Here is a 20,923-nt window from a genome sequence, read left to right as displayed (position 1 = left end):
AGGTGACAAAATCCTACCTCAGTGCATGTTTAGGTGATCAGCTCTGTGGCTCTGACCCGGAACCTTGTCCTTCCTCACTGGTGCTCTGAGGTCCCTGCTGTGAATCCTGCCCTGCTAATCTCTCCCTTTCCCTTTTAGCATCACTGACTGTCATTGCTGTAAAGGCTGTGGCCAGCATGATAACACTCTCTGTGAAGGGGAAAATGCAGTTAACTTACCCTGTTTTCTACATCATGATTGTTTTAATGGCAACTTCTTGTGCTTTCCAAGTCAAGTAAGTGAGTTTCTACTTATCTTCTAACCTTTGTACCCATTTATCTGTCAGTTTTGTTCAGTACCAATATCGATTCCAGATCCAAGTTGCACTTAAGGGCAACACATTCCTGGCAGACCCTTGATAGATGTTTATTTAGGCTTTATTTATCAGTTTATAAGTGATTAATTACACAGATGTTACCCCATCTCATTATCACCTTATGCAAGGTCTTCCTAAATGTAGTTCTAGTTTTGGCACAGGTTTTGAACTCATGAAATGAAATTTATGTTTATGTAATTTTTTTTTACTTTTAGCAACCTTCATTCCTTAATAATCCAATGGCCATGTTTATCCTTGTTATGCATGTCTTCTCCCTAGCTTATGTCACTCATCAAACCAAAGAAGAGAGTTTACCCCAACTTTCTCCCTGCCTCTGTTAAATCTGCATGTTGGGCTTTGCTACCCTGTATGTCTGTACCTTTTTAAGAAACAGTTAACTTTTAGTGTGGAGTGGACATCAGAGTTTTCCCTGCTGGCCTCTGGCCTGTTAAGTGATTGTTCTATGCTGCCTTCACAGATTGCTGGGAGTGGCAGCAGGGTAAAATATGGCTTGCAGATGAACAGAGAGTCCATTCCCTTTATGCCAGTCCCTCTGCTTCAGGTGCTGATAGCATCATTCAGTAATCTCATCTAGACTGCTCCAGTGCGAGTCTGAGTGTTTACTTGCATGATTATTTTCCGGTAGAAGAGCCAGCTCAGCTTTCTCATGGCAGAACATACCATTCCCATGTGGAATCAGAAAGTCCATGGGTTATTACGCAGTGACTCTCCATGGCTGACTCAGGAACTCCCCTGTAACAGATTATAGAGTGATTTACATCCAGCTTGTCTTCACTGGGAGAACAGCTCAGGGCATTTAAAATACGAAATGAACGATCGGTAAATAGGAAGCTGCTGAATTAACCTCTCCTTCTTGCCAGTTTTTTCTTCTTTTATTTGCTGGGTCAAAGTTAAAACAGAAGTGAAATGTGCCCATTTTATTCCCTGGGCTCAGTGTCTCTTCCTCTGTTCTCTGTTAGACACATTTTCTAATAGAGACAGTGCTGTCAGGCTGAATTTTTTGCTTTATTTGTTTTCTCTCTTTCTTTTTTTGACTGTCGTGTGTTAGCTTAGAACAGCCTGTGCTGCAACATCCTCCTGGATTCAATGCTGGGCCTTGGTATCACTGTTTTAGTCCCTCTGACCAAGTTTGTTGCAAATGGGAGAAAATAACGAGGTGTTTTCAATGACTTCAAAATCCTGACTATCCTGTGGATATGTAGGATTTCTTTATTTTTAAAGCACCATGGAGACTGTTCAACAGTTGCTAAAATAACCATGCAATTACTTTAATGGCTAAAACAGATCCAAGCTTGGATTTTTACTGCGCACATATATTGTACCAGTGAAACATTTAAGTACGGTTCTTTTTATAGGTTTTGAATACACTCTGCAGCCTCCTGATTTTTCTTTCGGTCTGAAACACACTGTTCACATAACAGGGTATCCACGGGTGCATCTGAGAGTTCACACTCATGATTCATCACCCTATGGGTAAATGTTGATAGGTCTGGTCTCTGTGCAAGTGGGTTAATTGCTTTGCCTTTTTCATCTGCTGATGCAGACTGTGCAGGCTGCCCCATGGCCAATGTCTTGGTCCTGCAGGTTTGTGTGCAGTGTATGCTCCTGCACACTTTGCTCATGATTCTGGTTGAGGGTTTGTGTTGCTTTTCTGAGAGACACTGCAGAGAGTTTCCAACCAAAGGAGCACAGGCTCGGAGCCACCTTCCTGGACTTTCCCAGCAGAAGCGAGTGTGTCTGGGGTATGATTGCATGGATAAACATACAAATATGTGTTTTAGCCAAGTTGGATTGAGCAGTAGCAGCAATGTGGACTTCAGCAAAGTGAAACAGTTCCTATGAGGACTTGCGTGTTCATATCCATGCTGCAAATATACCCTTACACAATCTGTTTAAATTAGAGCAGCTTGTCCCTGGCTGCTCGCAGGCAGCACTGCTTCCAAGAACCAATGCAGACCATAAGCAGTAATACCCTAGCATTCCTCCCTTATCTGCAGCAGACAAAATTTTTCCAATGCTGCTTCAAAGGACTCTCCAATGACAGCCTATGGCCAGAATAATCCACACCAACCTTCTTGCTTTCACCTATTTGTTTGTACTCTGCAGAGTCAAAACCAGAAGGTAAATTCAATACATGTATGCATCTGTCCAGGGCTATTTGCTATTGTGGTAAGAAATGGTCACACTTATTGTTAAACCGACATAAAGTGGCTTAACCTCACTTAAATTGCAATGAACCTCCTATAGGCATGAGGTGCAATAACGCTTGTCTTCCAGGTTCTTGAATCAAGCAATGCATCTGTACGAAGTGACAGCAGTTGTACCCATTAATTTTGTGTTCTTCACCACCAGTGCCATCATCTCAGGTTTGTTTCTGGCTTTTTGCCTCCACAGAATGATTTTCCAAACATCAGGTTTCCAAGAATTACTGCCTGTGAACAGGAACACAAACCGGTCATGTTTGTCTTTGTAAAAAGAAGTTTTTCCTAAGTGATAGGTGTTTAAGTTCTGAAAAATGAGTAAGTTCACAATTTTTGAAGCAAAATAAAAATAATCAAATTCTATCATTTCCAGAATAGATGTGTACAGTTTACTGTGCCTTGCTGGCTTACTAGAAGTACCTGCATTTATCCTAGCCTCATCTTGACATCTAGTAAATGCGTTTACCATGTGCACACCAGCCTCTTCATATCCGAACTGGTAGAGTAATTTTAACAGCCTGGCAAACTACTCAAATGACAACCAGCTGTGTTTCATAGTAGTTAGTGTATATTCCATTTCAGAAGGTGGAATTCTAGGTTAAGTGAAGGAAATAAAATTACTCCAAAGACCTTTTAAGCATTTAACATTTTATTCTGGGTGAGAACTTTGAACTCAGCATTGTTAAAGAGGGACTGCAAATCTTGGAAATGGTGCACAGCGTAAGAACATGAGCAGGGAGAACGACTAAGATGCTGTATCAGCAATGAGCCAAAATGATCATGTTGTTAGAACATTTATGACTCATTTTAACACACACTGGGGGCTTTCCTGTCATTGCTGTGCAGGAGTTTCTCATGCAGAGCTGCCATTAATGAGAAGGGGAGTTAGCTTCACGCACAGATTGCCTCAGCACCTGTGTTAGAAGAGACCTACACTTTGTGACTGAGAGGAGACTTTTGCCAAAAAGGGGTTGCGTTCTTGTGACCATATGGGGAATTTGGCCTTGTGCCTCCTTAAAAGATCAAGTCCCTATTCAGGAATGGCTTAATAGCTTTGAGACTGGATACACATGCATTTGCACCAGGTTAGTTAAACCAGTGTAGGGCTTAGAAGAACAACCTCTGCTGAATCTTGCTGGGGTGCTCGTAGAAGATACCTCATTTCATGATTGCCCCAGTTACAGCCTTTGAAGATACAGTCACACTTCAGCTGCACTGGTTCACACTCTGGCATTTCTAAGAAAAACTATGCTCATCACGGGTTTAAAGCTAATATACTCAGTTGTGAATTGGGGCAGCTGAGATCCAGATACACATCTGGTTCTGTCACCTCCGCTGCAGAGGCGCTAATTCTTAGAAGAGGGGTGACCAGAAAGAGCTAGTGATCCCTTCAGCCAGAAAGATTTGGCACACTTGGCTGCTGGAGCCCTTAACTTGGTGTAAACAATTGGTTCCCAATTGGAGTTAAGACGTCCACATGGTCCGTTGGAGTGGCTTAACTAAATCCATGAAGAACCTGTTAGCTATATTGGCATGACTCCGCTTGTGAATAAGACCTTGAGTTTGACCTGCATAAAAACTGCTGCTGGCAATGCAAAAAATACCCGCATCTGTGCAGTTACTAACACAGCACATGCTCCAACCTGATAGACTAAATCTTCTCCGGTCCCATGCAGTACCTTGAGAAAGCCTAGGTAACAGCATATGGGCACATAAAGTGAACCCCTCACAATGTGTATTAATACCTTATTTGGGATTTTTTCCCTCCATTTGAGCATGAGACTGCTCCTGACACCCCCCCCCACCCCCCGATGTAATTCATATCACTTGGAAGCCAGTCAAGATCTGCAATTCTTGTTTCTGTCACATTCCAGGGGTCGTATTTTATCAGGAATTCCAAAGCGCAGCTTCTCTGAGCGTGTTCATGTTTCTGTTCGGGTAAGTGTATTGACCTGAAATCTGCACTAACATTTGTACTGAAACAGCATTGCCTTACAAAATCCTTTCTTTTCTCAGTAAGAAGAAACCCATTTTGTTATTAAAGTATTATGGAATAGCCATTATAGTAGGATAAAAAAACATTAAAGGAAAGATTGATGTCTGTGCTTTGGGAGTTTGGAGGCCTGGTTTTGAATCCAAATATGTAAAAATGTGAGACAGTTATGAACTACTAATCTCATGATGGAATGAAAAACCAGCAGCATGTGTTCCTTCAGCAGGAAAAAGAAATCACTGCTCTACACCAAAGGTCATGTTATAGTGAGTGCTTTTACAACAGCAAGAAATCTCCTCCCATGTTACCTTCCACTTGCGTGTCCGGCTGGTCTTTGCTGCCATTAGGTGCAGGCAATTACATGAGTCGCTTGCCTACGAGGCAGTACTATAATGTCTCTTCTTCATCCTCCTGTGCCAAGAAAGACACAGCATGCCCGTGGAAAATTTCAGAGCATGCTAAGAAGCTGTAAACAATAGATGTTTGAAGAAGGGCCTAGATGTTGCGAGAGCAGAAACCTTCTGCTGGCTACCATGACTGTAATAACTCTGGGGACAGGTGGCAATTACTTGATAATGGGTGCAAGATGGTTAAAAGCATCTGTGATTCTGTGATCTCCCAGAACTGCTGGAGGTGTCATGCCACAGTGCTACCAAATAAATGGGGGTGATAGCTGCAGCCATCTTCGGGCGCTGCAGTTGGACCGGAGTAAGTGCACACAACCACTATCTTGTTTGACTGCAGGAAAAGTGACAGAAAATGGAGATGAGCAAATTCAACCCATGTATTTGGCAGGCAGGAGTTAGTGGTTGTGTGTCCAACACAGTGCGGATAGAAGATTTATCCAAGCGTAGCAGTTTCTCATTGCTCCTGGCTTACAGCTTGCCCTTGAGACACACAGTCAAAGGAGAAAAACAACAGAGATGTTGATTGTCTGCAGCTAGACTGAGTTGTTAATGAAATTGCAAATGCTAGAACGCTAGCTTAGATGTTCTGTGAAGATTTGCTCAGGGATTCAAATGTTGTGGTCTCACACGCACAGGCATTTGATTAGGTATATATTGCTGAAAGTGTCATTTTACCTGCAGAGCCTTTGGAACTGATGATGAAGCTTCAGGAAGCAAAAACTAGTGTGAAAGGGAGCCCAAGATGAATTTATAGAGCTGCCAGTAAGAAAAGTTTCTTTATAAACTGAGCAGCTTGGGTTTGGAAGTCCTTGAAAAAGAAACTTGGAAAGAAATTCTCATCCCAGACACAGCGAACTGTTTCTAATGATACTATGCCACTGTTATTTTGCAGGTGTCTCCTATCTTTCCTTGGTGTATTTGTAATTGCAAGAAACAACAAAGAGGAGCATTTACAAATTCCTTTTATTGACTGTGGGCATATTCCTGGTAAGTAGGGCTTTTTTTCTCTCTCTGTTTAAAAATGAGATATCAGATAATGGGATGACCTAGGAGAGTTGAGTCACAAGTGTGCTCTAGTCATACTTAATAAATATACTGTTCCCTTATTTTCTATTCCTGCTCCCAACAGATTTTTCAAAGAATTTTTCAGAGTTTTTCCAACCTATTGTTACAACCAGTCAAACGAAAACAATGATTACTGGAGCAAAGAATGTTGAAATGATGGATTGGTGGGGGATTTGTTTTATTAAGATTCTTCACAGAGTTGTTGTTTTTCCCTTCTCTCACCCTATTTCCTTAGGACAAAAAATGACAAGCAAAATACAACCAGATTCTCACAGTTCACGCTATGGCACTTTAAATAATGAAGATGACTCGGTGAAAAGTCAAAGCTGAAAGAAACAAGCACCTTACATGCCAATAACAGGAGGAATGCCACTGGAACAAGGATCAGCAGCACCTTTTTGTTGGATATATTCAAGTATATTATGAACTTCCGTATGTTGATGAGCCATAGTATTATTTAATCCTACTTAATTTATCCCATGGCTGTCCCAAATGTGTTCTGAAGATAAAGGAAGCCTTAAGAAAAGCTAAATAACCATTCATGAAACTGAATATTCTCCTAGTATCAATGCTCTTGGGGGTATTTTTAGAGTCTTGATTGCCTTGAAATGCAAACAGGCACAAAACAGGATTATAAAAAATCCCATTTGAAACCTCCCAGGTCCATGTAGATGCTTAAAGACAATGGTGGCAAATGAGAAGAATTTTCATAAGTGACTTCAAAGTATTCTGCTATATATATAATACCTTTAAAAAAATCTGATCCTTCCTGTTCTGGAGTCAGAACTGTGGACATATACACAGTATACACAAACATGTATACACAAAGTATTTTATATTATGTGTAGAGGGAAAATCCCGGCTATTTCCACCATCAGATTAATTCTCTTATCTTACAAGGAAATAAACACCTGTGTGAGGAGCGGAAAGGAAGAGAGCATTTGTCATAAATATAGGCACATGTGCACCTGCACACATTTGAGGTGCCCAGCCAAGGCAGAGCTATGGAACCTTGCTTGACATTTTACATCTTCCCAGAAGAGTCTGGTGCGCTGGGCTGGGCTGGGCTATCCTATCTGTTAGTATAGTCTAGCCTGAGGTTTAGCCGCTGTTTTCAGGAAAACAAGGTTTTAGTAAAGAAAGTGCTAAGTTCTCCAGAGGGAATATGGTGGCCAGGCTCCCTCCCTTGAAGTGTCTTGGAAAAATACTCCTAAAAAAGAAAAGTAGGGCAACTCCTGCCTCCTTCCCAAACAGCTGGTAATCCTGGATGAGGAAAAGCTGTAAAAAGCAGGATCACAAAGAGTTATGGTAACAGTACATTTTCTCTCCTTCTTTAAATGGTAGTGTCTCCACACTGATTTGAAGAGCCAGCAGTGATGGGAACCACGGCAGTACAGGCTCTGTGTTCAGGTCTGGGAGGTCTCAGTGTCCCTCAGTCCCAATCTCCCAGCAAGAAACCTTCTTCCGGGAATTCATCATGGGTCCACTTACCCCTGCCTGGTAGCACTGATTTACCTCAGCCAGCACAGCAGGAGTTAGACACCTCCTCTGCAGAAACAAGTGAAAGTGCTCTTGAAAAGTGTTTGCATCTTGGACAAGATTCTTCTTTGAGATTTGAATTAATCTGCAGTAACGGACAGGGGCCACACACTGTGTGTATTTTGTTTCAGTGGGATGTCAGGAAAGGAGGTCGCTTTTTTTCCAAAACAGTTGTTTATTTCATTTTAAGACAGGTACAGCTGAAGATCCATAAAACAGTTTCATTTCAAACCCCACAGAGCTGCAGTTTTTCCTATGCAGCATTGTCCCAGGAGCCAGGCTGCGTGGTGGGGGGTTGTGATGTTTTTTTCCAGTGTGGATTTTTTCCAGCTGGCACAAGACTCTGTGGCTGCACCTTACTTGTACCAGCTGCCTGGCTGTGGCCTTTCTTTCCCCTCTTACAGCTTGAGTTCAAGTTTCTGAAGCTTAAAATTTAAAAAAAAAAAAAAGCATATTATTTTTGTATGCTTTCTCCAGAGAATAAGGGCATGCCTCTTTCTTTTGCAAGTCAGATTTAAGCCACTTTCTAAGTCTCAAGTGACAGTGTGTGCTAAAGTTGGAAGTAGAAGGCCTACAGTTGTTCATTCTGTGACCTGGGAAACAAATTGCGTGAAATTATTTGTTTGGGGGTTTTTGTTGTTTGATTTTGGGGTTTTTTTTGTTTGGTTGGTTTGGTTTGTTTTTTTTTAAATGATTGGCCTTGGACATCTTTCCCAAATCTGTTTCCATGGTTCAGGAGTGCTGAAGGAGATAGTAAAGGTTACCACACATAGGATTTTCTCTTTAAGGCAGGAAATCAAATGTAAAAATCTCTGGCAAAAGTTATTCTTTACTTTAAACTACTGTATTTCTTCTTGAAAAACACTTATTTTCTTCTTATGAGTTTATAAAAAAATTATAAAGATTAAAATGTTTTCTGTAAACTTGAATGAAATTGAAAGTAATTTATGGAGCAAATTACTGGTGGGAATTACGTACAATTAAAACTTGTGACTTGACATGATTTTTGAGAAGTGAGCATGTTCCAACTCATTAATGTATTACAAGATCGGAAAAACTCAGTGATGAGAATTCATTACTGCTCTGCCAAGAAAAGGACATGATTCGTTTCAAGAATCAGTTTCTAATCAATGTCATTTTTAGATTCTGTCTGAGATATTTAGGTTGCAAACACCACAGGCAAATGCCTGCTAAAAGAAAAGCCTTTTCACTGGAACACAAAAAAGTCTCTGGAGCCCTTCTCTCTAATAATGAGTTATTTTCTTATGATCCTTGTCCTGACATCAAAAATGTGGGAAAGATATAAACTGCAAAACTTGCACCTGCAGGCTGAACTTTCTTGAACAGATCCTCCTTGGGATCTGAGGAAATCAAACCATGGGAAGGCGTGGTGGGCAGGCGGTGGCTCGCATGGTCTCCCAGGCTCCAGCCTGGGATTTTTGACAGATCAGAACCAGCAGGACTTGTTTAGTGCTTGTTCCACTGCTGGTCACGCTGCAGTGAGAAATGAAGTATTAACTGGCCATGGGCCTGGAAATGGGAGCTCTGGAGTAGAGCAAGGCCATTTAATTTTTGCCATAAAATATCAGGATATGTTTACTAAATGGCTTCAGTTGGCAAAAATAAATGAATTTTGGATGGGATTTGTATTTCTGCCAATGGTAGGGGCCTGGTGTTCACCTGGCAGGCTTATTGCCTGCTCCTCCCTACAGCCCAGCTTTTGGTGGCCTCATGTTTTTTGTGCAAGGGCACTGGTCACCTAAAAGCCAAAGGAGGTTGGACATTATAGGGGTTTGATCTTCTGTGGTTTCATGCACCTGGTATGCTGCTTGAACAGTTCAGTGCTGCTAAAAGTCTCACCCTCTTTTTCCTGGCTGTGAGGCCCTGCACGGCCTCTGGCTATCTGTGAGCCAGTTCAGCTCACTCACTCCGCAGAAACCATCTGCTTTCTGTTCCTTGCTGGGATGGCTCTCTGAGCTGAGCCAACCAGGCTGACTGGAGCATTTGGTGGGAAGAGGGGAAAGGGAGGAGAGGGAGCGAGACCTCTCTTCTTTAGGGGGAAGTATTATGTTAGTTGTCTCCTTCTGAGGAACTTTTCACTGTACAGAAAGCATCCTGCTAAGCTCACTCCTCATGTATCACCATGTCCCAAATGCAGCAGTTATGAGCTTCCTGAATCACTTTTAAGTGTCTGAATCCTGCAGCAAAACCCTGAGCGAGACAGCATTGAGAGGCTCCTCATGGGGCTAAGATAGGCATCTTGTGGCACTAGGAGTGTCCTAGGGTCAGCTAGAAGCCCAGGCACATGTCTGACTATACAACTTGTTCTAAGGACTGATTTTTTTTTTCAATTGACTGTTTGCTATAAGGTGCACAAACAGCACTGGAAGGATCGACTGGGACCAAAAGTCTTCTGAACTCAGAATGGTTTCCCCTTGCGATCTCTCCTTCCAACCCACTTTATGCAGGATCACTGGTTATTTGCAGAGAAAAATGTTGACTCTGACAACACTGGGGTGCAGCTGATTAGACCGAGTTGTCTTTCAATTTGCCCTTTTGTTAGTGTCCTCTGAGGCTTGGCCTTTTTTTTGTGTTTAAATTGGATTGTTTATTCCTTTTGGAGAAATCAGCTGGACTGTGTTAGCAACTAGCCCAAAGGAGAGAGAGGCTAACCACCATAATTATTATTGGAGGGGCAGGCTGGAAGATTTACAACCTGAAGCCACTTCAGGAGAAAAAGATAGAGAAATGTTTAGTGTTCTGGATTCTCAGGAGTTTGAGAAATCCCGTGTTTGAAATGCTTCTGGGTTCTGGGATAGAATTAGGGACACCAATGAATAAATAGTGATTCCTTGCATTTTTGTACGTGGTTTTAGTTTGGCTCTTCTTTTTTTCTTCTAACTGATTTGGGAGTGAAGGATGACTGTTCTCTGCCTAGAGATGCAGAGAGGAAATAAGACATTCCCTTGGCAGATGGGAGATGGTTCAACCTTTTGAAGCTGGGAGAAGTGTAAATGCACCTTCCAAGCACACTGGCTAAAGTAACCATTGAGTTATACAAGAAGGCAGCACTGGCAAATACATCACTACATATTAAGCAGTCATATCCATTTAGAAAGGATCGTTGTCCTCTTGTCATGTGTTAAATCTGTTCAGAGCACATGTAGCTGATGTGGCCCCTTAGGCTGCCCATAAATGTAGTTTTGAAGCACACTGAACCAGTCTGTGGGGTCTGGGCCCCTTGAGCATCATATTGATGCCTCTTTGGCATGTACCGTCTTGCATGCAGAGCTCTGCCAGGTCCTCCCTGTGTGGAAATTAGACTGTGTGGTGAGTACACACCACAGGCTTACTCTGACTAGAAGATTCAGTATTGTCAGGGCATTTCCCTTGACTGGGGAAGTGTTTATAGGGTACTGCCCTACAAGGAAGTTACACAAACCTACAGTCTTTGGTTGCGTTCCTTTTATTTTGCAATTCCCACCAGAGAAAGCAAGGGCAATTTTGGGTATCCCCAGAAGCAGAATTATTGGCACCTCAGGAACTTCCAGGCTCAACAGATGGACCCTAAGAGAGTTAGGTGGCTGCTGACTAGGTTTTGTATTTAATCTAAATTCCAGTTTTTCAGTTAGACCCCTAAAGTTTGTCCAAGCCTTTGAGGGAGAAAGTGTATTTAAATCTGCAGTAGCATTTTGACTGCTGATGGACTCAGGCATCGGTGCCAGGGGGATTTGTGTCAGTTCACAAGGTAACAAGGAGGGAATGGTGTTTGACAACGGAATCAAAAATGTGTCGTAGTGGCAGAAGAGTTTTGCATGAACACAGAGGAATGACTCCAGGGGACCACTAATGTACAGTGGTCTCCCAGCTTTCTTGTTGACAGTGTCAACAAGGCATTTATTGACTGTTTTCTAAGTGCAGCTACTGTAAAGGAATGGTTAAATAGGTGGTTCTAACACTGGCTGTTCTACATGAAATGAGTGTATTACTGTAGCCCATGGCACAAATACCTTAAACATGAAAAGTGGCCTGTGGCCACTGATGAAGGACCCAATTTCTGTACTTTGCTAGATCACATTGGGAAAAATAGAAATGATTGATTTAAACCTCCAGGACAAATATGTGCTTGCCAGAGCTCCAGTTGGAGATTTCCAGTCTTGGAATAGGCATTGCCTTGCCTAGATGAAATCTTTGGAGTCTGCGGCCAGGTCTTTTGCCAGAATCATTAAACTAGTTGAAAGAACAGCACTGTCATTTTTCTTCTGTTTGATAGCTGGTGGACATAAATCCAGAGCAGCATGAACACAAGATCAGGACTTTTCTCTCCATTTGAAAAAAAAAAATGTAAATGTTTTTCTTGAGTTTCAATAGTACGTGTACTGGGCCCAGAGATTTATGCCATCATGTTCTGTGGTGCTCTCAGCCAAGAGGAGGAGAGAAAACTTGCATGGCACAGGGTTTGCTAATTAGGCAGTTCTTACCTATCACTGAACATTACTGCTGGTAACAGGTCGTATGGCAATAGAATACAACAACAAAGTACTGGAGCTTCTATTCAGTTTTCCAAGGACAGCTGTTCTGTGTTTTACAAGGGAAAGGAGCTGAGGAATATGATTTACTATTACTAAGCATCACAGTTACCCATGTGTTTATTTTTTCCAGACAATATTTAACAGTTAACTAACAGGCACTGACTGGATGCTGGGTGTGTGGATGTGCTGCAAGATTCAATGCAACAGTGTGAATAATGGCAGGTTGTTCATATAAGAAGGCAGCTCAATGTCATCTGGCCTGGCCTCCTGCACAGCTCCAGTCAGGCAAGCTCCTCCAAGCACTTCTGTGTGAACCCTCTGGCCCGTCTACAGAAGAAGGCACCCCGTCCTCTCCTACTAGTTGAAGTAGAGGATCTACCAATGCCATTAGTAATTTGTACTAGCAATGAGTCATTGTTTGCTTTTGAACTGTGCCTTATGTCTATTTTAACTTGTCTGGATTTAGCTTGCAGCTATTTGTCTTTTGCCAGTGATTTAAAGCACTTAGTAAGTCCCTCTAGTAAAATACAGTAAGATGACTTGGACTTTTTGCTAAGCCAAACAGACAGACCTTTTAAGTCTCTCACCATCAGACATTTCTGTCAGCCCTCAGATTGTTTTCTGTGGTTGTTTTCGGTTCTCTCTCCATTTTTCCAGTGTCTGCAAGTGGCAAAATACAGAGTAAAAATCAGATCCTATCAGTGTTGAACAAGTAACACAGAACTGGACCAGACCCAGCATGCCATGATCGGGTGCCCAGCTTCCCCTCTTCCCACAGCTGCAGCCCTGACACCTCTCCCAGGAGATGCCTACACTTTCTGTTTTGACACTGTAATTTAACAGCAGCTCTTTTGCATGCCCAGAGATGCAGCAGCCTCAATTATTTTCAGTGATTAGGCTTCTGACTCATTGCTGCATTTGGTGACGTTCCAAAGAGTAGGTGCCCCTGCTCAGAGGTCTCTGGGAGGCCCAGCACAGCAGGAGACCCCAAAACCCTCTGGCCCATGGACTGGCACAGACATGGTGGCACCTGGCAGGGATAGTAAGCAATCTCACAGAGCTGCTTTTTCTCCAGCGCCTGAGAGATTTGAGAGCTCAGCCTGGGTTTGAAAGGAGGGTGACTCATTCGGTGACTGTTTCAGGTGCAGTAAGTATATAGGCTCTGGGAGGGGTGCCTGGATGTGGGGACACCCTGCCCAGGTCAGTTTCTCTCGCCTCAAGGATGGTGATGGTTCACCAGGGAGAGAAGATGATGATATTCATGGCAGAAGGGCTGCTGCTCCCTCTGCCCCTTGCCATTCACAGCCTCACTGGGAGGATGTGTTTTGAAAGCAGCAGTTTGGGCATCTCTCTAAGAGGACACAAGCATCTGCTAGCACTGAATGGGGCATCCAAACCTCAAAGAGCAGCAGGATGTGCATGCCAGCCCTGGTCTCTTTGGCTTATTCAGGTGATCAGCTGCTTGCTTGGGCTGTGGATGTCTCCACCCTGAGGTGCCCAAGGCTCCCCACAGGGTCCTGCTTCCTTGGTGGACCCTGTGCTTCTGGTCCTGCTTCTTCTCCCTGCAAAATGGACAAGACTCCCCCAGCCCTTTTGGGGATCTAGGTTTTGAAATGCATTTGTTTGGATAGAACGTTGTGGTGCATTTACAGCCCAAGGTCCTGTGTTACACCACAGAGCAGGCACAGCTATTTTGCTGTACCTTTGCAAATGTGAATAGCTTAAACTCAGTGCTTTGAGGTGTTCGGGGTGGTTTTTCTTAGTAATTTCAAATGAATGGATCAGTCACCTCAATTAGCCTAAGATAATTTGTGGTGGAATTCTTCATTAAAAAAAAAAAAAGCTGCTTTTAATAGTGAAGTCTTTGCAATAAAAGGCCATGCTGGAGCACTTTGAATGTGATTACAGTGACTCACATTTTTAATGGCTTTTTTTATCTCAAAATGGCTTTTCTCCAAACAAAGTCCTACAAGGCCTCATATAACAAACAAGGGTTACTGCTCTTTTCCACACATAACATGAAAAATATCCTTGAGCGGAGCGAACTGCAGCCCATCTGCTGTAGCTTGGCCCGGCGAGCAGTGCAGCTCCCTGACCATTACACATGGCTCTTAGTAAAGCAAACCACCTGCTTCCTGCATGAGGTCCCGCCTCGAGCCTCCCCAGTGCTTCTCTGAGGAGGAAACCCATCCAAACCGCTGACAGGGGATGACAACCTTGGCATTCCCGTTTGCTGCATTTGTTCTTATGCCATTTGTTGTTCACTCAAGTGCTCCATGGACTTTCGTCTTCTTTTCCATCCAGACTAGAAAAAGGCAGGGTGCGCCAGAGATAAATAGACTCTTACTTTCCTGTTTATTGAGCTCCATTGCTCTCCAGCTGCAGTCAGCAAAGTCTTCATTTGCAAACACAGAAGGGCACCCTTGAAAGAGAAGGAAAAGGAAGGAGAGAAGTTTTGGGGCAATTTTGCTAAGGAGTGATCTGAACATCAGCTCCCTCCTCCCTGATTCAGGGTCTGATGCTGCAGATGTCTATCTGAGCTGAGCTTTTCATGAATCCAGTTATGTCAAACAAGTACTTATATGAATTCCAGAAGTATCCCGGATGTGTACTTCCCAGACACTGCCTTACTTACAGACACTTTACTTACAGCGCAGAAAAACCATAATTTTGCAAAGGCTGCACTGAGTAAAAAATGGTGTTTCCCCCGCCTGCCTGCCATCACGCTCCACAGCTCTGCCAGCTGAACGGGCTGAAGCCAATGCCATTACACAGTGCACGCTGAGCATCCTCGTGTTGCCTTCACTGTCAATGAAGGGAGACCTCTGCTAGTCTCACCACCACTGCTCAAAGTAGAGTAGGGACCATTCGCATAACTGCATCCACCAGCTACACTGGGACAGTGCCCTGCAGCCCTGGCCCGAGGAGGTGGGCGTGGCTTCAAAGGACGCAGCACTTTTTACAAAACAAATGGCTTTCTATGGCCTAAGTGAGTTCAGGGTATGCACTGCTCCAGAGTACCTCTTAGTGGTCAAAAAATTAATGTGAAGCTTAAAAGTCTGAGTTGAAATCCTTTTTCAGTTTGAACTGGAGACCACTAGCTACGTCTTCAGGAACTGAAAGAACTGGGCTATTGGGGGATAAGGACTTCTACTTGGCCGTGACCCTGTTGCTGCAGTCTGGAGGGTGCGGTGATGGCACTTCATATGGCCATCAGGACAAGACAGTTCTTTCCTCCTACATTAAAGAGAAAAGAAATTCAGTGTTGCTGTTTTGCTAAGAAATAAGCGGTTTTCACTACCTTTTTCTCTGAAGATGTTAAATTATATTGTTAAATCAACTGATTATTAATAACCATCAGCAGCACTCTGAGGTAAACACCTCATATGAAAAATTTCAGCTTAGATGGTAGAAATTTGGCAATTCTATCATCAGCTTAAAATGGGATCTTACAGCAGAGAACAAAGCAGTGCTGCCAGCTGTGCCCAAGACTGGGACATTTGCTTTCTTGAAATAGTGTTATTTGGAGGAAAAAAGTGTTTGTGGATGTGTCTAGTTTACTGGGTACTTGTGTGGCATAGATTAAGATCTCACGGGTACCAGCCCTATCATGTGTTCATTAGAGACTGAAGTTGTGAAACACGTGGTAAATATCATTAGAACTGGAAAAAATACTTATTTGCTATGCATAAATGTCTTCAAATGCAAAATAAAATCACAGTGTCATCATTAACCATTGGCCAAAACAAAGTCATAACTTAAAAATGTATCATGTCTGGCTGGCCAAAACTCAAGTCTATACTAATTTGTTTTGTTTTGCTAAATGGTGGGTTTAAACACACCAAGCCATGGCAGAGCTAGGCTGCAGTTGGGGCTGTATGAAACAGGGTAAAACATGCAACACACACTGCAGTGAAGAATTGGTTACAATAACCTCAACATCAACCTGCAAGTATACAGTTATGCTAAAAAATTGATAGGAATGGACCTAACGCTATGTCAGCAAATCTTGGTGCTCATATATTGCAGAATCATAGAATCATAGAACAGTTTAGGTTGGAAGGACTTCTAGAGGTCATCTAGTCCAACCTCCTGGCAACGAGCACAGACATCTTCAACCAGATCAGGTTGCTCAAAGCCCCGTCCAGCCTGACCTTGAATGTTTCCAGGGATGGGGCATCTACCACCTCTCTGGGCAACCTGTTCCAGTGTTTCACCACCCTCATCATAAAAAACTTCTTCCTTGTATTTAGTCTGAATCTACCCTCCTTTAGTTTAAAACCATTACCCCTCGTCCTGTTGCAACAGGTCTTGCTAAAGAGGTTGCCTGATCTTTCCTATAGTCCCCCTTTAAGTACTGAAAGGCCACAATAGGGTGCCCCAAGAGCCTTCTCTTCTCCTGGCTGAACAACCCAACTCTCTCAGCCTGTCCTCATAGGAAAGGTGCTCCAGCCCTTGGACCATTTTTGTGGCCCTCCTCTGTACCCACTCCAACAGGTCCATGTCCTTCCTGTGCTGAGAACTCCAGAGCTGGACACAGCATTCCAGGTGGAGTAGATTCCAGAGCGGAGTAGATGGGCAGGATCACCTCCCTCGACCTTCTGGCCACACTTCTTTGGATGCAGCCCAGGATATGGTTAGCTTTCTGGGCTGCAAGCACACATTGTTGGCTTATGTCCAGCTTTTTATTCACCAGTACACCCACATCCTTCTCCTCAGGGCTGCTCTCAACCTCTTCATCCCCCAGCCTGTACTGATATCGGGGGTTGTCCCAACCCAGAAGCCACAGGGATACCAGAGTCCCTGTGCTTTCTTTCAGGTGCTTAGTAACTGACAACCAAACTGCTGGGGTGAGCTGGGGGCATTACTGGGAGGCATCCAGACCCTTGCCTTGTGCCTGCGCTTACAACAGACAGTGCCCCAGCACAAGGAAGAGTCAATCTTGAATTCCTGTATGCTTGTGGGTACGGCAATGTTTTGGGTCCTTTTCCCAAATAATCAAATTCAGGTGAAGTAGGTATAGCCATAAAAAGTGGGGCCCCTCCTCTCTGGAACAACCACTCCTGTTGGCTCTTCCCCATTCCCTCCATTTGCCTTTCACAGCAGGACTTTGGGGTATTTCTATGTTCGCTGTGATGGAAGTAGCACCAGGGCTGTCAGTAGTCAGGACACCAGTTTGACTCCTCTGCACACATTTGCATGTGGCATCTTCTGCTTAGCATCTCATACTGAATCCTTTTGGGTCAGCTCCATATGCAAAGTTTGTTTGGTGCTCGGCAGTGTCTGGGTAGGGCCCATGGGTGTGACTGCAGGGCAAAGAATTCACTATGATAAAAGGGAGCATGAACACAAGAATAAATAGGCTTATATGTACCATAAAAATGTGTCTGGAATTACAAAGTTTCCAGCAAGCTCTGATAGAAGCAAGCTGTGGATCAAGGCTCCAACAACCTTTACAGTAGAATCAGTGGAAACAAGAAACCTAACTAGTCTTAAGATGGAACCTGCAAAATGTATGATCTGTTTGTCTGCAACAGACAACTGTACACTGTGTACAGTTCTGGTCCCCGCTCTACAAAAAGGATGTGGACAGACTGGAAGGGGTCCAGAGAAGGGCCACCAAGATGGTCAAAGGACTGGGAAGGCTGCCATATGAGGATAGGCTGGGAGAACAGGGTTTGTTCAGCCTTGAGAAAAGGAGGTTTAGAGGGGATCTCATCACCATGTACCAGTACTTCAGGGGCAGCTACAAAGAAGATGGAGACTCCCTTTCTACAAGCAGTCACATGGAGAGGACAAGGGGGAATGAACACAAGTTGCTTTTGGGGAGATTCCAACTGGACACGAGAGGAAAATTTTTCACAGTGAGGACAGACAACCATTGGAATAATCTCCCCAGGGAAGTGGTTGACTCAGCCACATTGGACGCTTTCAAGAGTCGTCTGGACAGGATGCTGGGCCATCTTGTCTAGACTGTGCTCTTCCTAGAAAGGTTGGACTAGATGATCCCTGAGGTCCCTTCCAACCTGGGATTCTGTGATTCTGTAATAGCACAGGAGCCTCTGATGTGGAGGTCTCTCCCATCTTATGCTCCACAATCTGATGCAGCTGTTACATTTAGTTTTGGCTTCCTGCAGCTATAAAGCTGCAGTGTGAACTTCTGTGCACAGCAGAAAGCACATCCTTTCTGTGTAGTGGAGCTGTGAGAAAGGGAAAAGATTTGCATTTGAGCCGAGGCTATGCAGTAGCTGAGATATTCCAGGAGCAATATTTATACTGGAAAAGCCAACCCAGCCTAATGCAACAGTGGTAGTAAGGCCTTCAGCAGCATCTGAGGTGGTGTCCAGGAGACAAAAGGAGTGGAGTAAAAGAATATAAAATTGCTTGTTTTTATTACTAGCACGGCTGCATCTAGTATGCTTCATTCATGAGTATTAAGCACCTGGTGGAAGATGGAAACCTGATGCAACAATCTGTCTTTGACTCTGAAGAGTACAGACAATGCATGAGGCAGATATTTTGCACCTTCCCAAATAAATAACACAGTGGACTTACTTCTCCAGTGTTTCTCCATGCTTTTTAATCTGAAGATCCCTGAACGTTTTGGAGGACTGAGCTGCAGGCTGCTTGAGCAGTCTTAATGCAGTGGTCTTCATGAATAATAAACTAAAAATTAGGCTGCCCTTTGGAAGTTGTGACAACATGGTGGGGGGGTTGGGCAGTTTTGGGGTGGGGGAGATAGTGAGGGGAGTTGCTTTGTTTTAGAGTGATCTCACAAACCATTCTCTGAAGTCTTTCAGACCACAAGCGGTCCCCAGAGCACAGGTTGAGAAATACTCTCCCACAGATACAATAACATCTGAGAGCACTGCATTGTTCCCTAAAGCTGCTGAGTTCGTGAGGGATTGCTCAGAGAGCAGGGGGTGGTTAGACCTCTCCATTGTTATTCACAGCTCTAACTTACAGTGAAATAGAAAATAGTGCTCTAATTGTTGTCATAGCGAAGGAAATGTTTAAACCCCAATGCAAATGTAACCCACGCTGTTCTTCTGCAAGCATGTGTGGAAAGCCTGAGATGTAAGATCTCCTGGGTACTCCCATGAACTAGAGTATAAAATCAGAGACGATACATTCAACACCTTGTAGGCTCTAACTGGTACCAGTGATGATCAAAACATGCAAGACTGAGAGGGAGTATAGATCTTAAGGAAATTTGGATTAGCAGTCACCAGTGTAAGAGCATCCCAAGGGAGAAAGGTGGGTGGGCTCTAAAAGGTACGTACAGTAAATGTACAGACCCCTGAAAAGAACCAGGTTTCCTAAGGGGTTTCTTTCATTTTCTGGGTTGAGGAGTAGCCTTTTAAGAATCTGGAAACATTTTCTCACTGAATGAGAGGTGCCTCAGAAATGAGACATAAAAGGGAAGTCTGACTAGCATCAGTTCTCTCCCCCCCTCAAATTTCCTTTTTAATAGTAATGAAATTTAAATATTGAGCAGTTTCCTTTTGGTACTTACAACGGTCTTGCTTTTCTGGTCCTTTTGAGAAGCACTTAAGAAAGTTACCACTTTTCCCTTTGTCAGTAAGAGAGCAATAAAATTACAGTCACCTGAAAAATACTGGCATTAGCTCTGAAAAGGGATAATGCAGAAGTATGTCAAAGAAAAAAAAAAGGAAAATTAAATTTTTGTTATAGTCTGTTTAAGATAACTGAATTTCTCCAAGTGAGTAGCACATTCATCGTCATGGACGCCAAAATTTCCAAAGGTAACCTTCATTGTCTCTTAAAATGTCAACCATCAACACCCACGTGGTTCAGAGTTTGCACACCAATAATAAAACCAGTAGGTGTAATAATCACTGCTGTTCTCTGTCCCCATTGCTTGCTTTCTTTATATAAGAGTACGTGAAGGTGTGTGTGTCTGTGTGTATGTGTAAACCAGACATGAATTTAGCAAAGAGCAGGACTTGCTTGTCTCTGCAAACACCATATATTGATGACTCAAAAATATATCATTCTGAAAAATAAAGAAGTCTTCCTTCTCCCCTATCACCCCCCTAGAGGAAGAACTTTCTTTTTCCTGCCCAAATCATCACTTAAAACATTTTAGGACTAAAACATTTGGACCAAGCATTTTCTATCAGGTTTGGATGGTCAGCTATGGAAATCATTTGGCTCCTATGAAGTTATTTGCAAAGAGAAAAAAAGGATTGTTATAAGTGATTTCTTTTTTTTTTTTCCCAAAGATTACTTTCTTGATAACGTTATACAATAAACTCCTAACAGTTGGTTTATAGGCCAGCTCCACAAGACAAACAGACCAACTACACATGAGAAACAGTGAACAAATTGGCCTGGCCAAGGAAAGCTTCCCTAAGATAATTAAAAACGCCTCATGTCTGCACTGTGAGAAAGAAGACAGTTTTCAAAATGTTTATGTTACAGCTAAAATACAGGTCCCAAGCTTGAGTTTGAGAAGCAGCTGAAAAATAGTTGGCCCCAGTATGAAGCTGATGCACAGCTGGGGGTAGGTGGGCCAGGCTGTGAGCACCACACGGGTGGGACAGGGCCAGCCGGTCAGACGGGATGGTCCCAGGAGGAGGTGGGCTGGGACCTCCTTCCTCTCATTTCTGTTCAGCTTCACATCTCGGAGAGGCACGTTCCCCTGGTCTCAGATGCACAGCCTCTGCCAGCTCTCTCACAGTCCCTCCTCCCATGAGGCTTCCCATTAACCTGCCCCAGCACCTTTAGCCTCTCTGTTTCTCCCTTTCGGTCCCTCCATTGGCACTTGTGGATGAGCATGTGGCACC

The 20,923-nt window shown here is 43.4% G+C and overlaps 1 protein-coding gene across 5 annotated transcripts in view; it reads left to right on the top strand.

The window, feature by feature from the left end:
* The window catches only part of NIPAL2 (NIPA like domain containing 2), a 55,237-nt gene extending 46,015 nt beyond the window's left edge, over positions 1–9,222 (top strand). For 3 of the 5 annotated variants that reach the window (XM_075085479.1, XM_075085478.1, XM_075085480.1), the window contains 5 exons: positions 139–274; positions 2,654–2,742; positions 4,452–4,515; positions 5,870–5,964; positions 6,278–9,222. In XM_075085479.1, the coding sequence (XP_074941580.1) occupies positions 139–274; positions 2,654–2,742; positions 4,452–4,515; positions 5,870–5,964; positions 6,278–6,372 (479 nt within the window). In that variant the 3' untranslated portion in view covers positions 6,373–9,222. The remainder of the gene's footprint in view (positions 1–138; positions 275–2,653; positions 2,743–4,451; positions 4,516–5,869; positions 5,965–6,277) is intronic. The other 2 variants (XR_012659272.1, XR_012659273.1) reach the window with 1 other exon arrangement.
* The last annotated feature ends 11,701 nt before the right edge of the window (positions 9,223–20,923 follow it).

The sequence above is a fragment of the Phalacrocorax aristotelis genome, chromosome 2 (assembly GCF_949628215.1).
Source record: "Phalacrocorax aristotelis chromosome 2, bGulAri2.1, whole genome shotgun sequence".
Lineage (NCBI taxonomy): Eukaryota > Metazoa > Chordata > Aves > Suliformes > Phalacrocoracidae > Phalacrocorax > Phalacrocorax aristotelis.
Note: the sequence above shows the minus strand (reverse complement) of the source record. Positions and strands in the feature narration are given on the sequence as shown.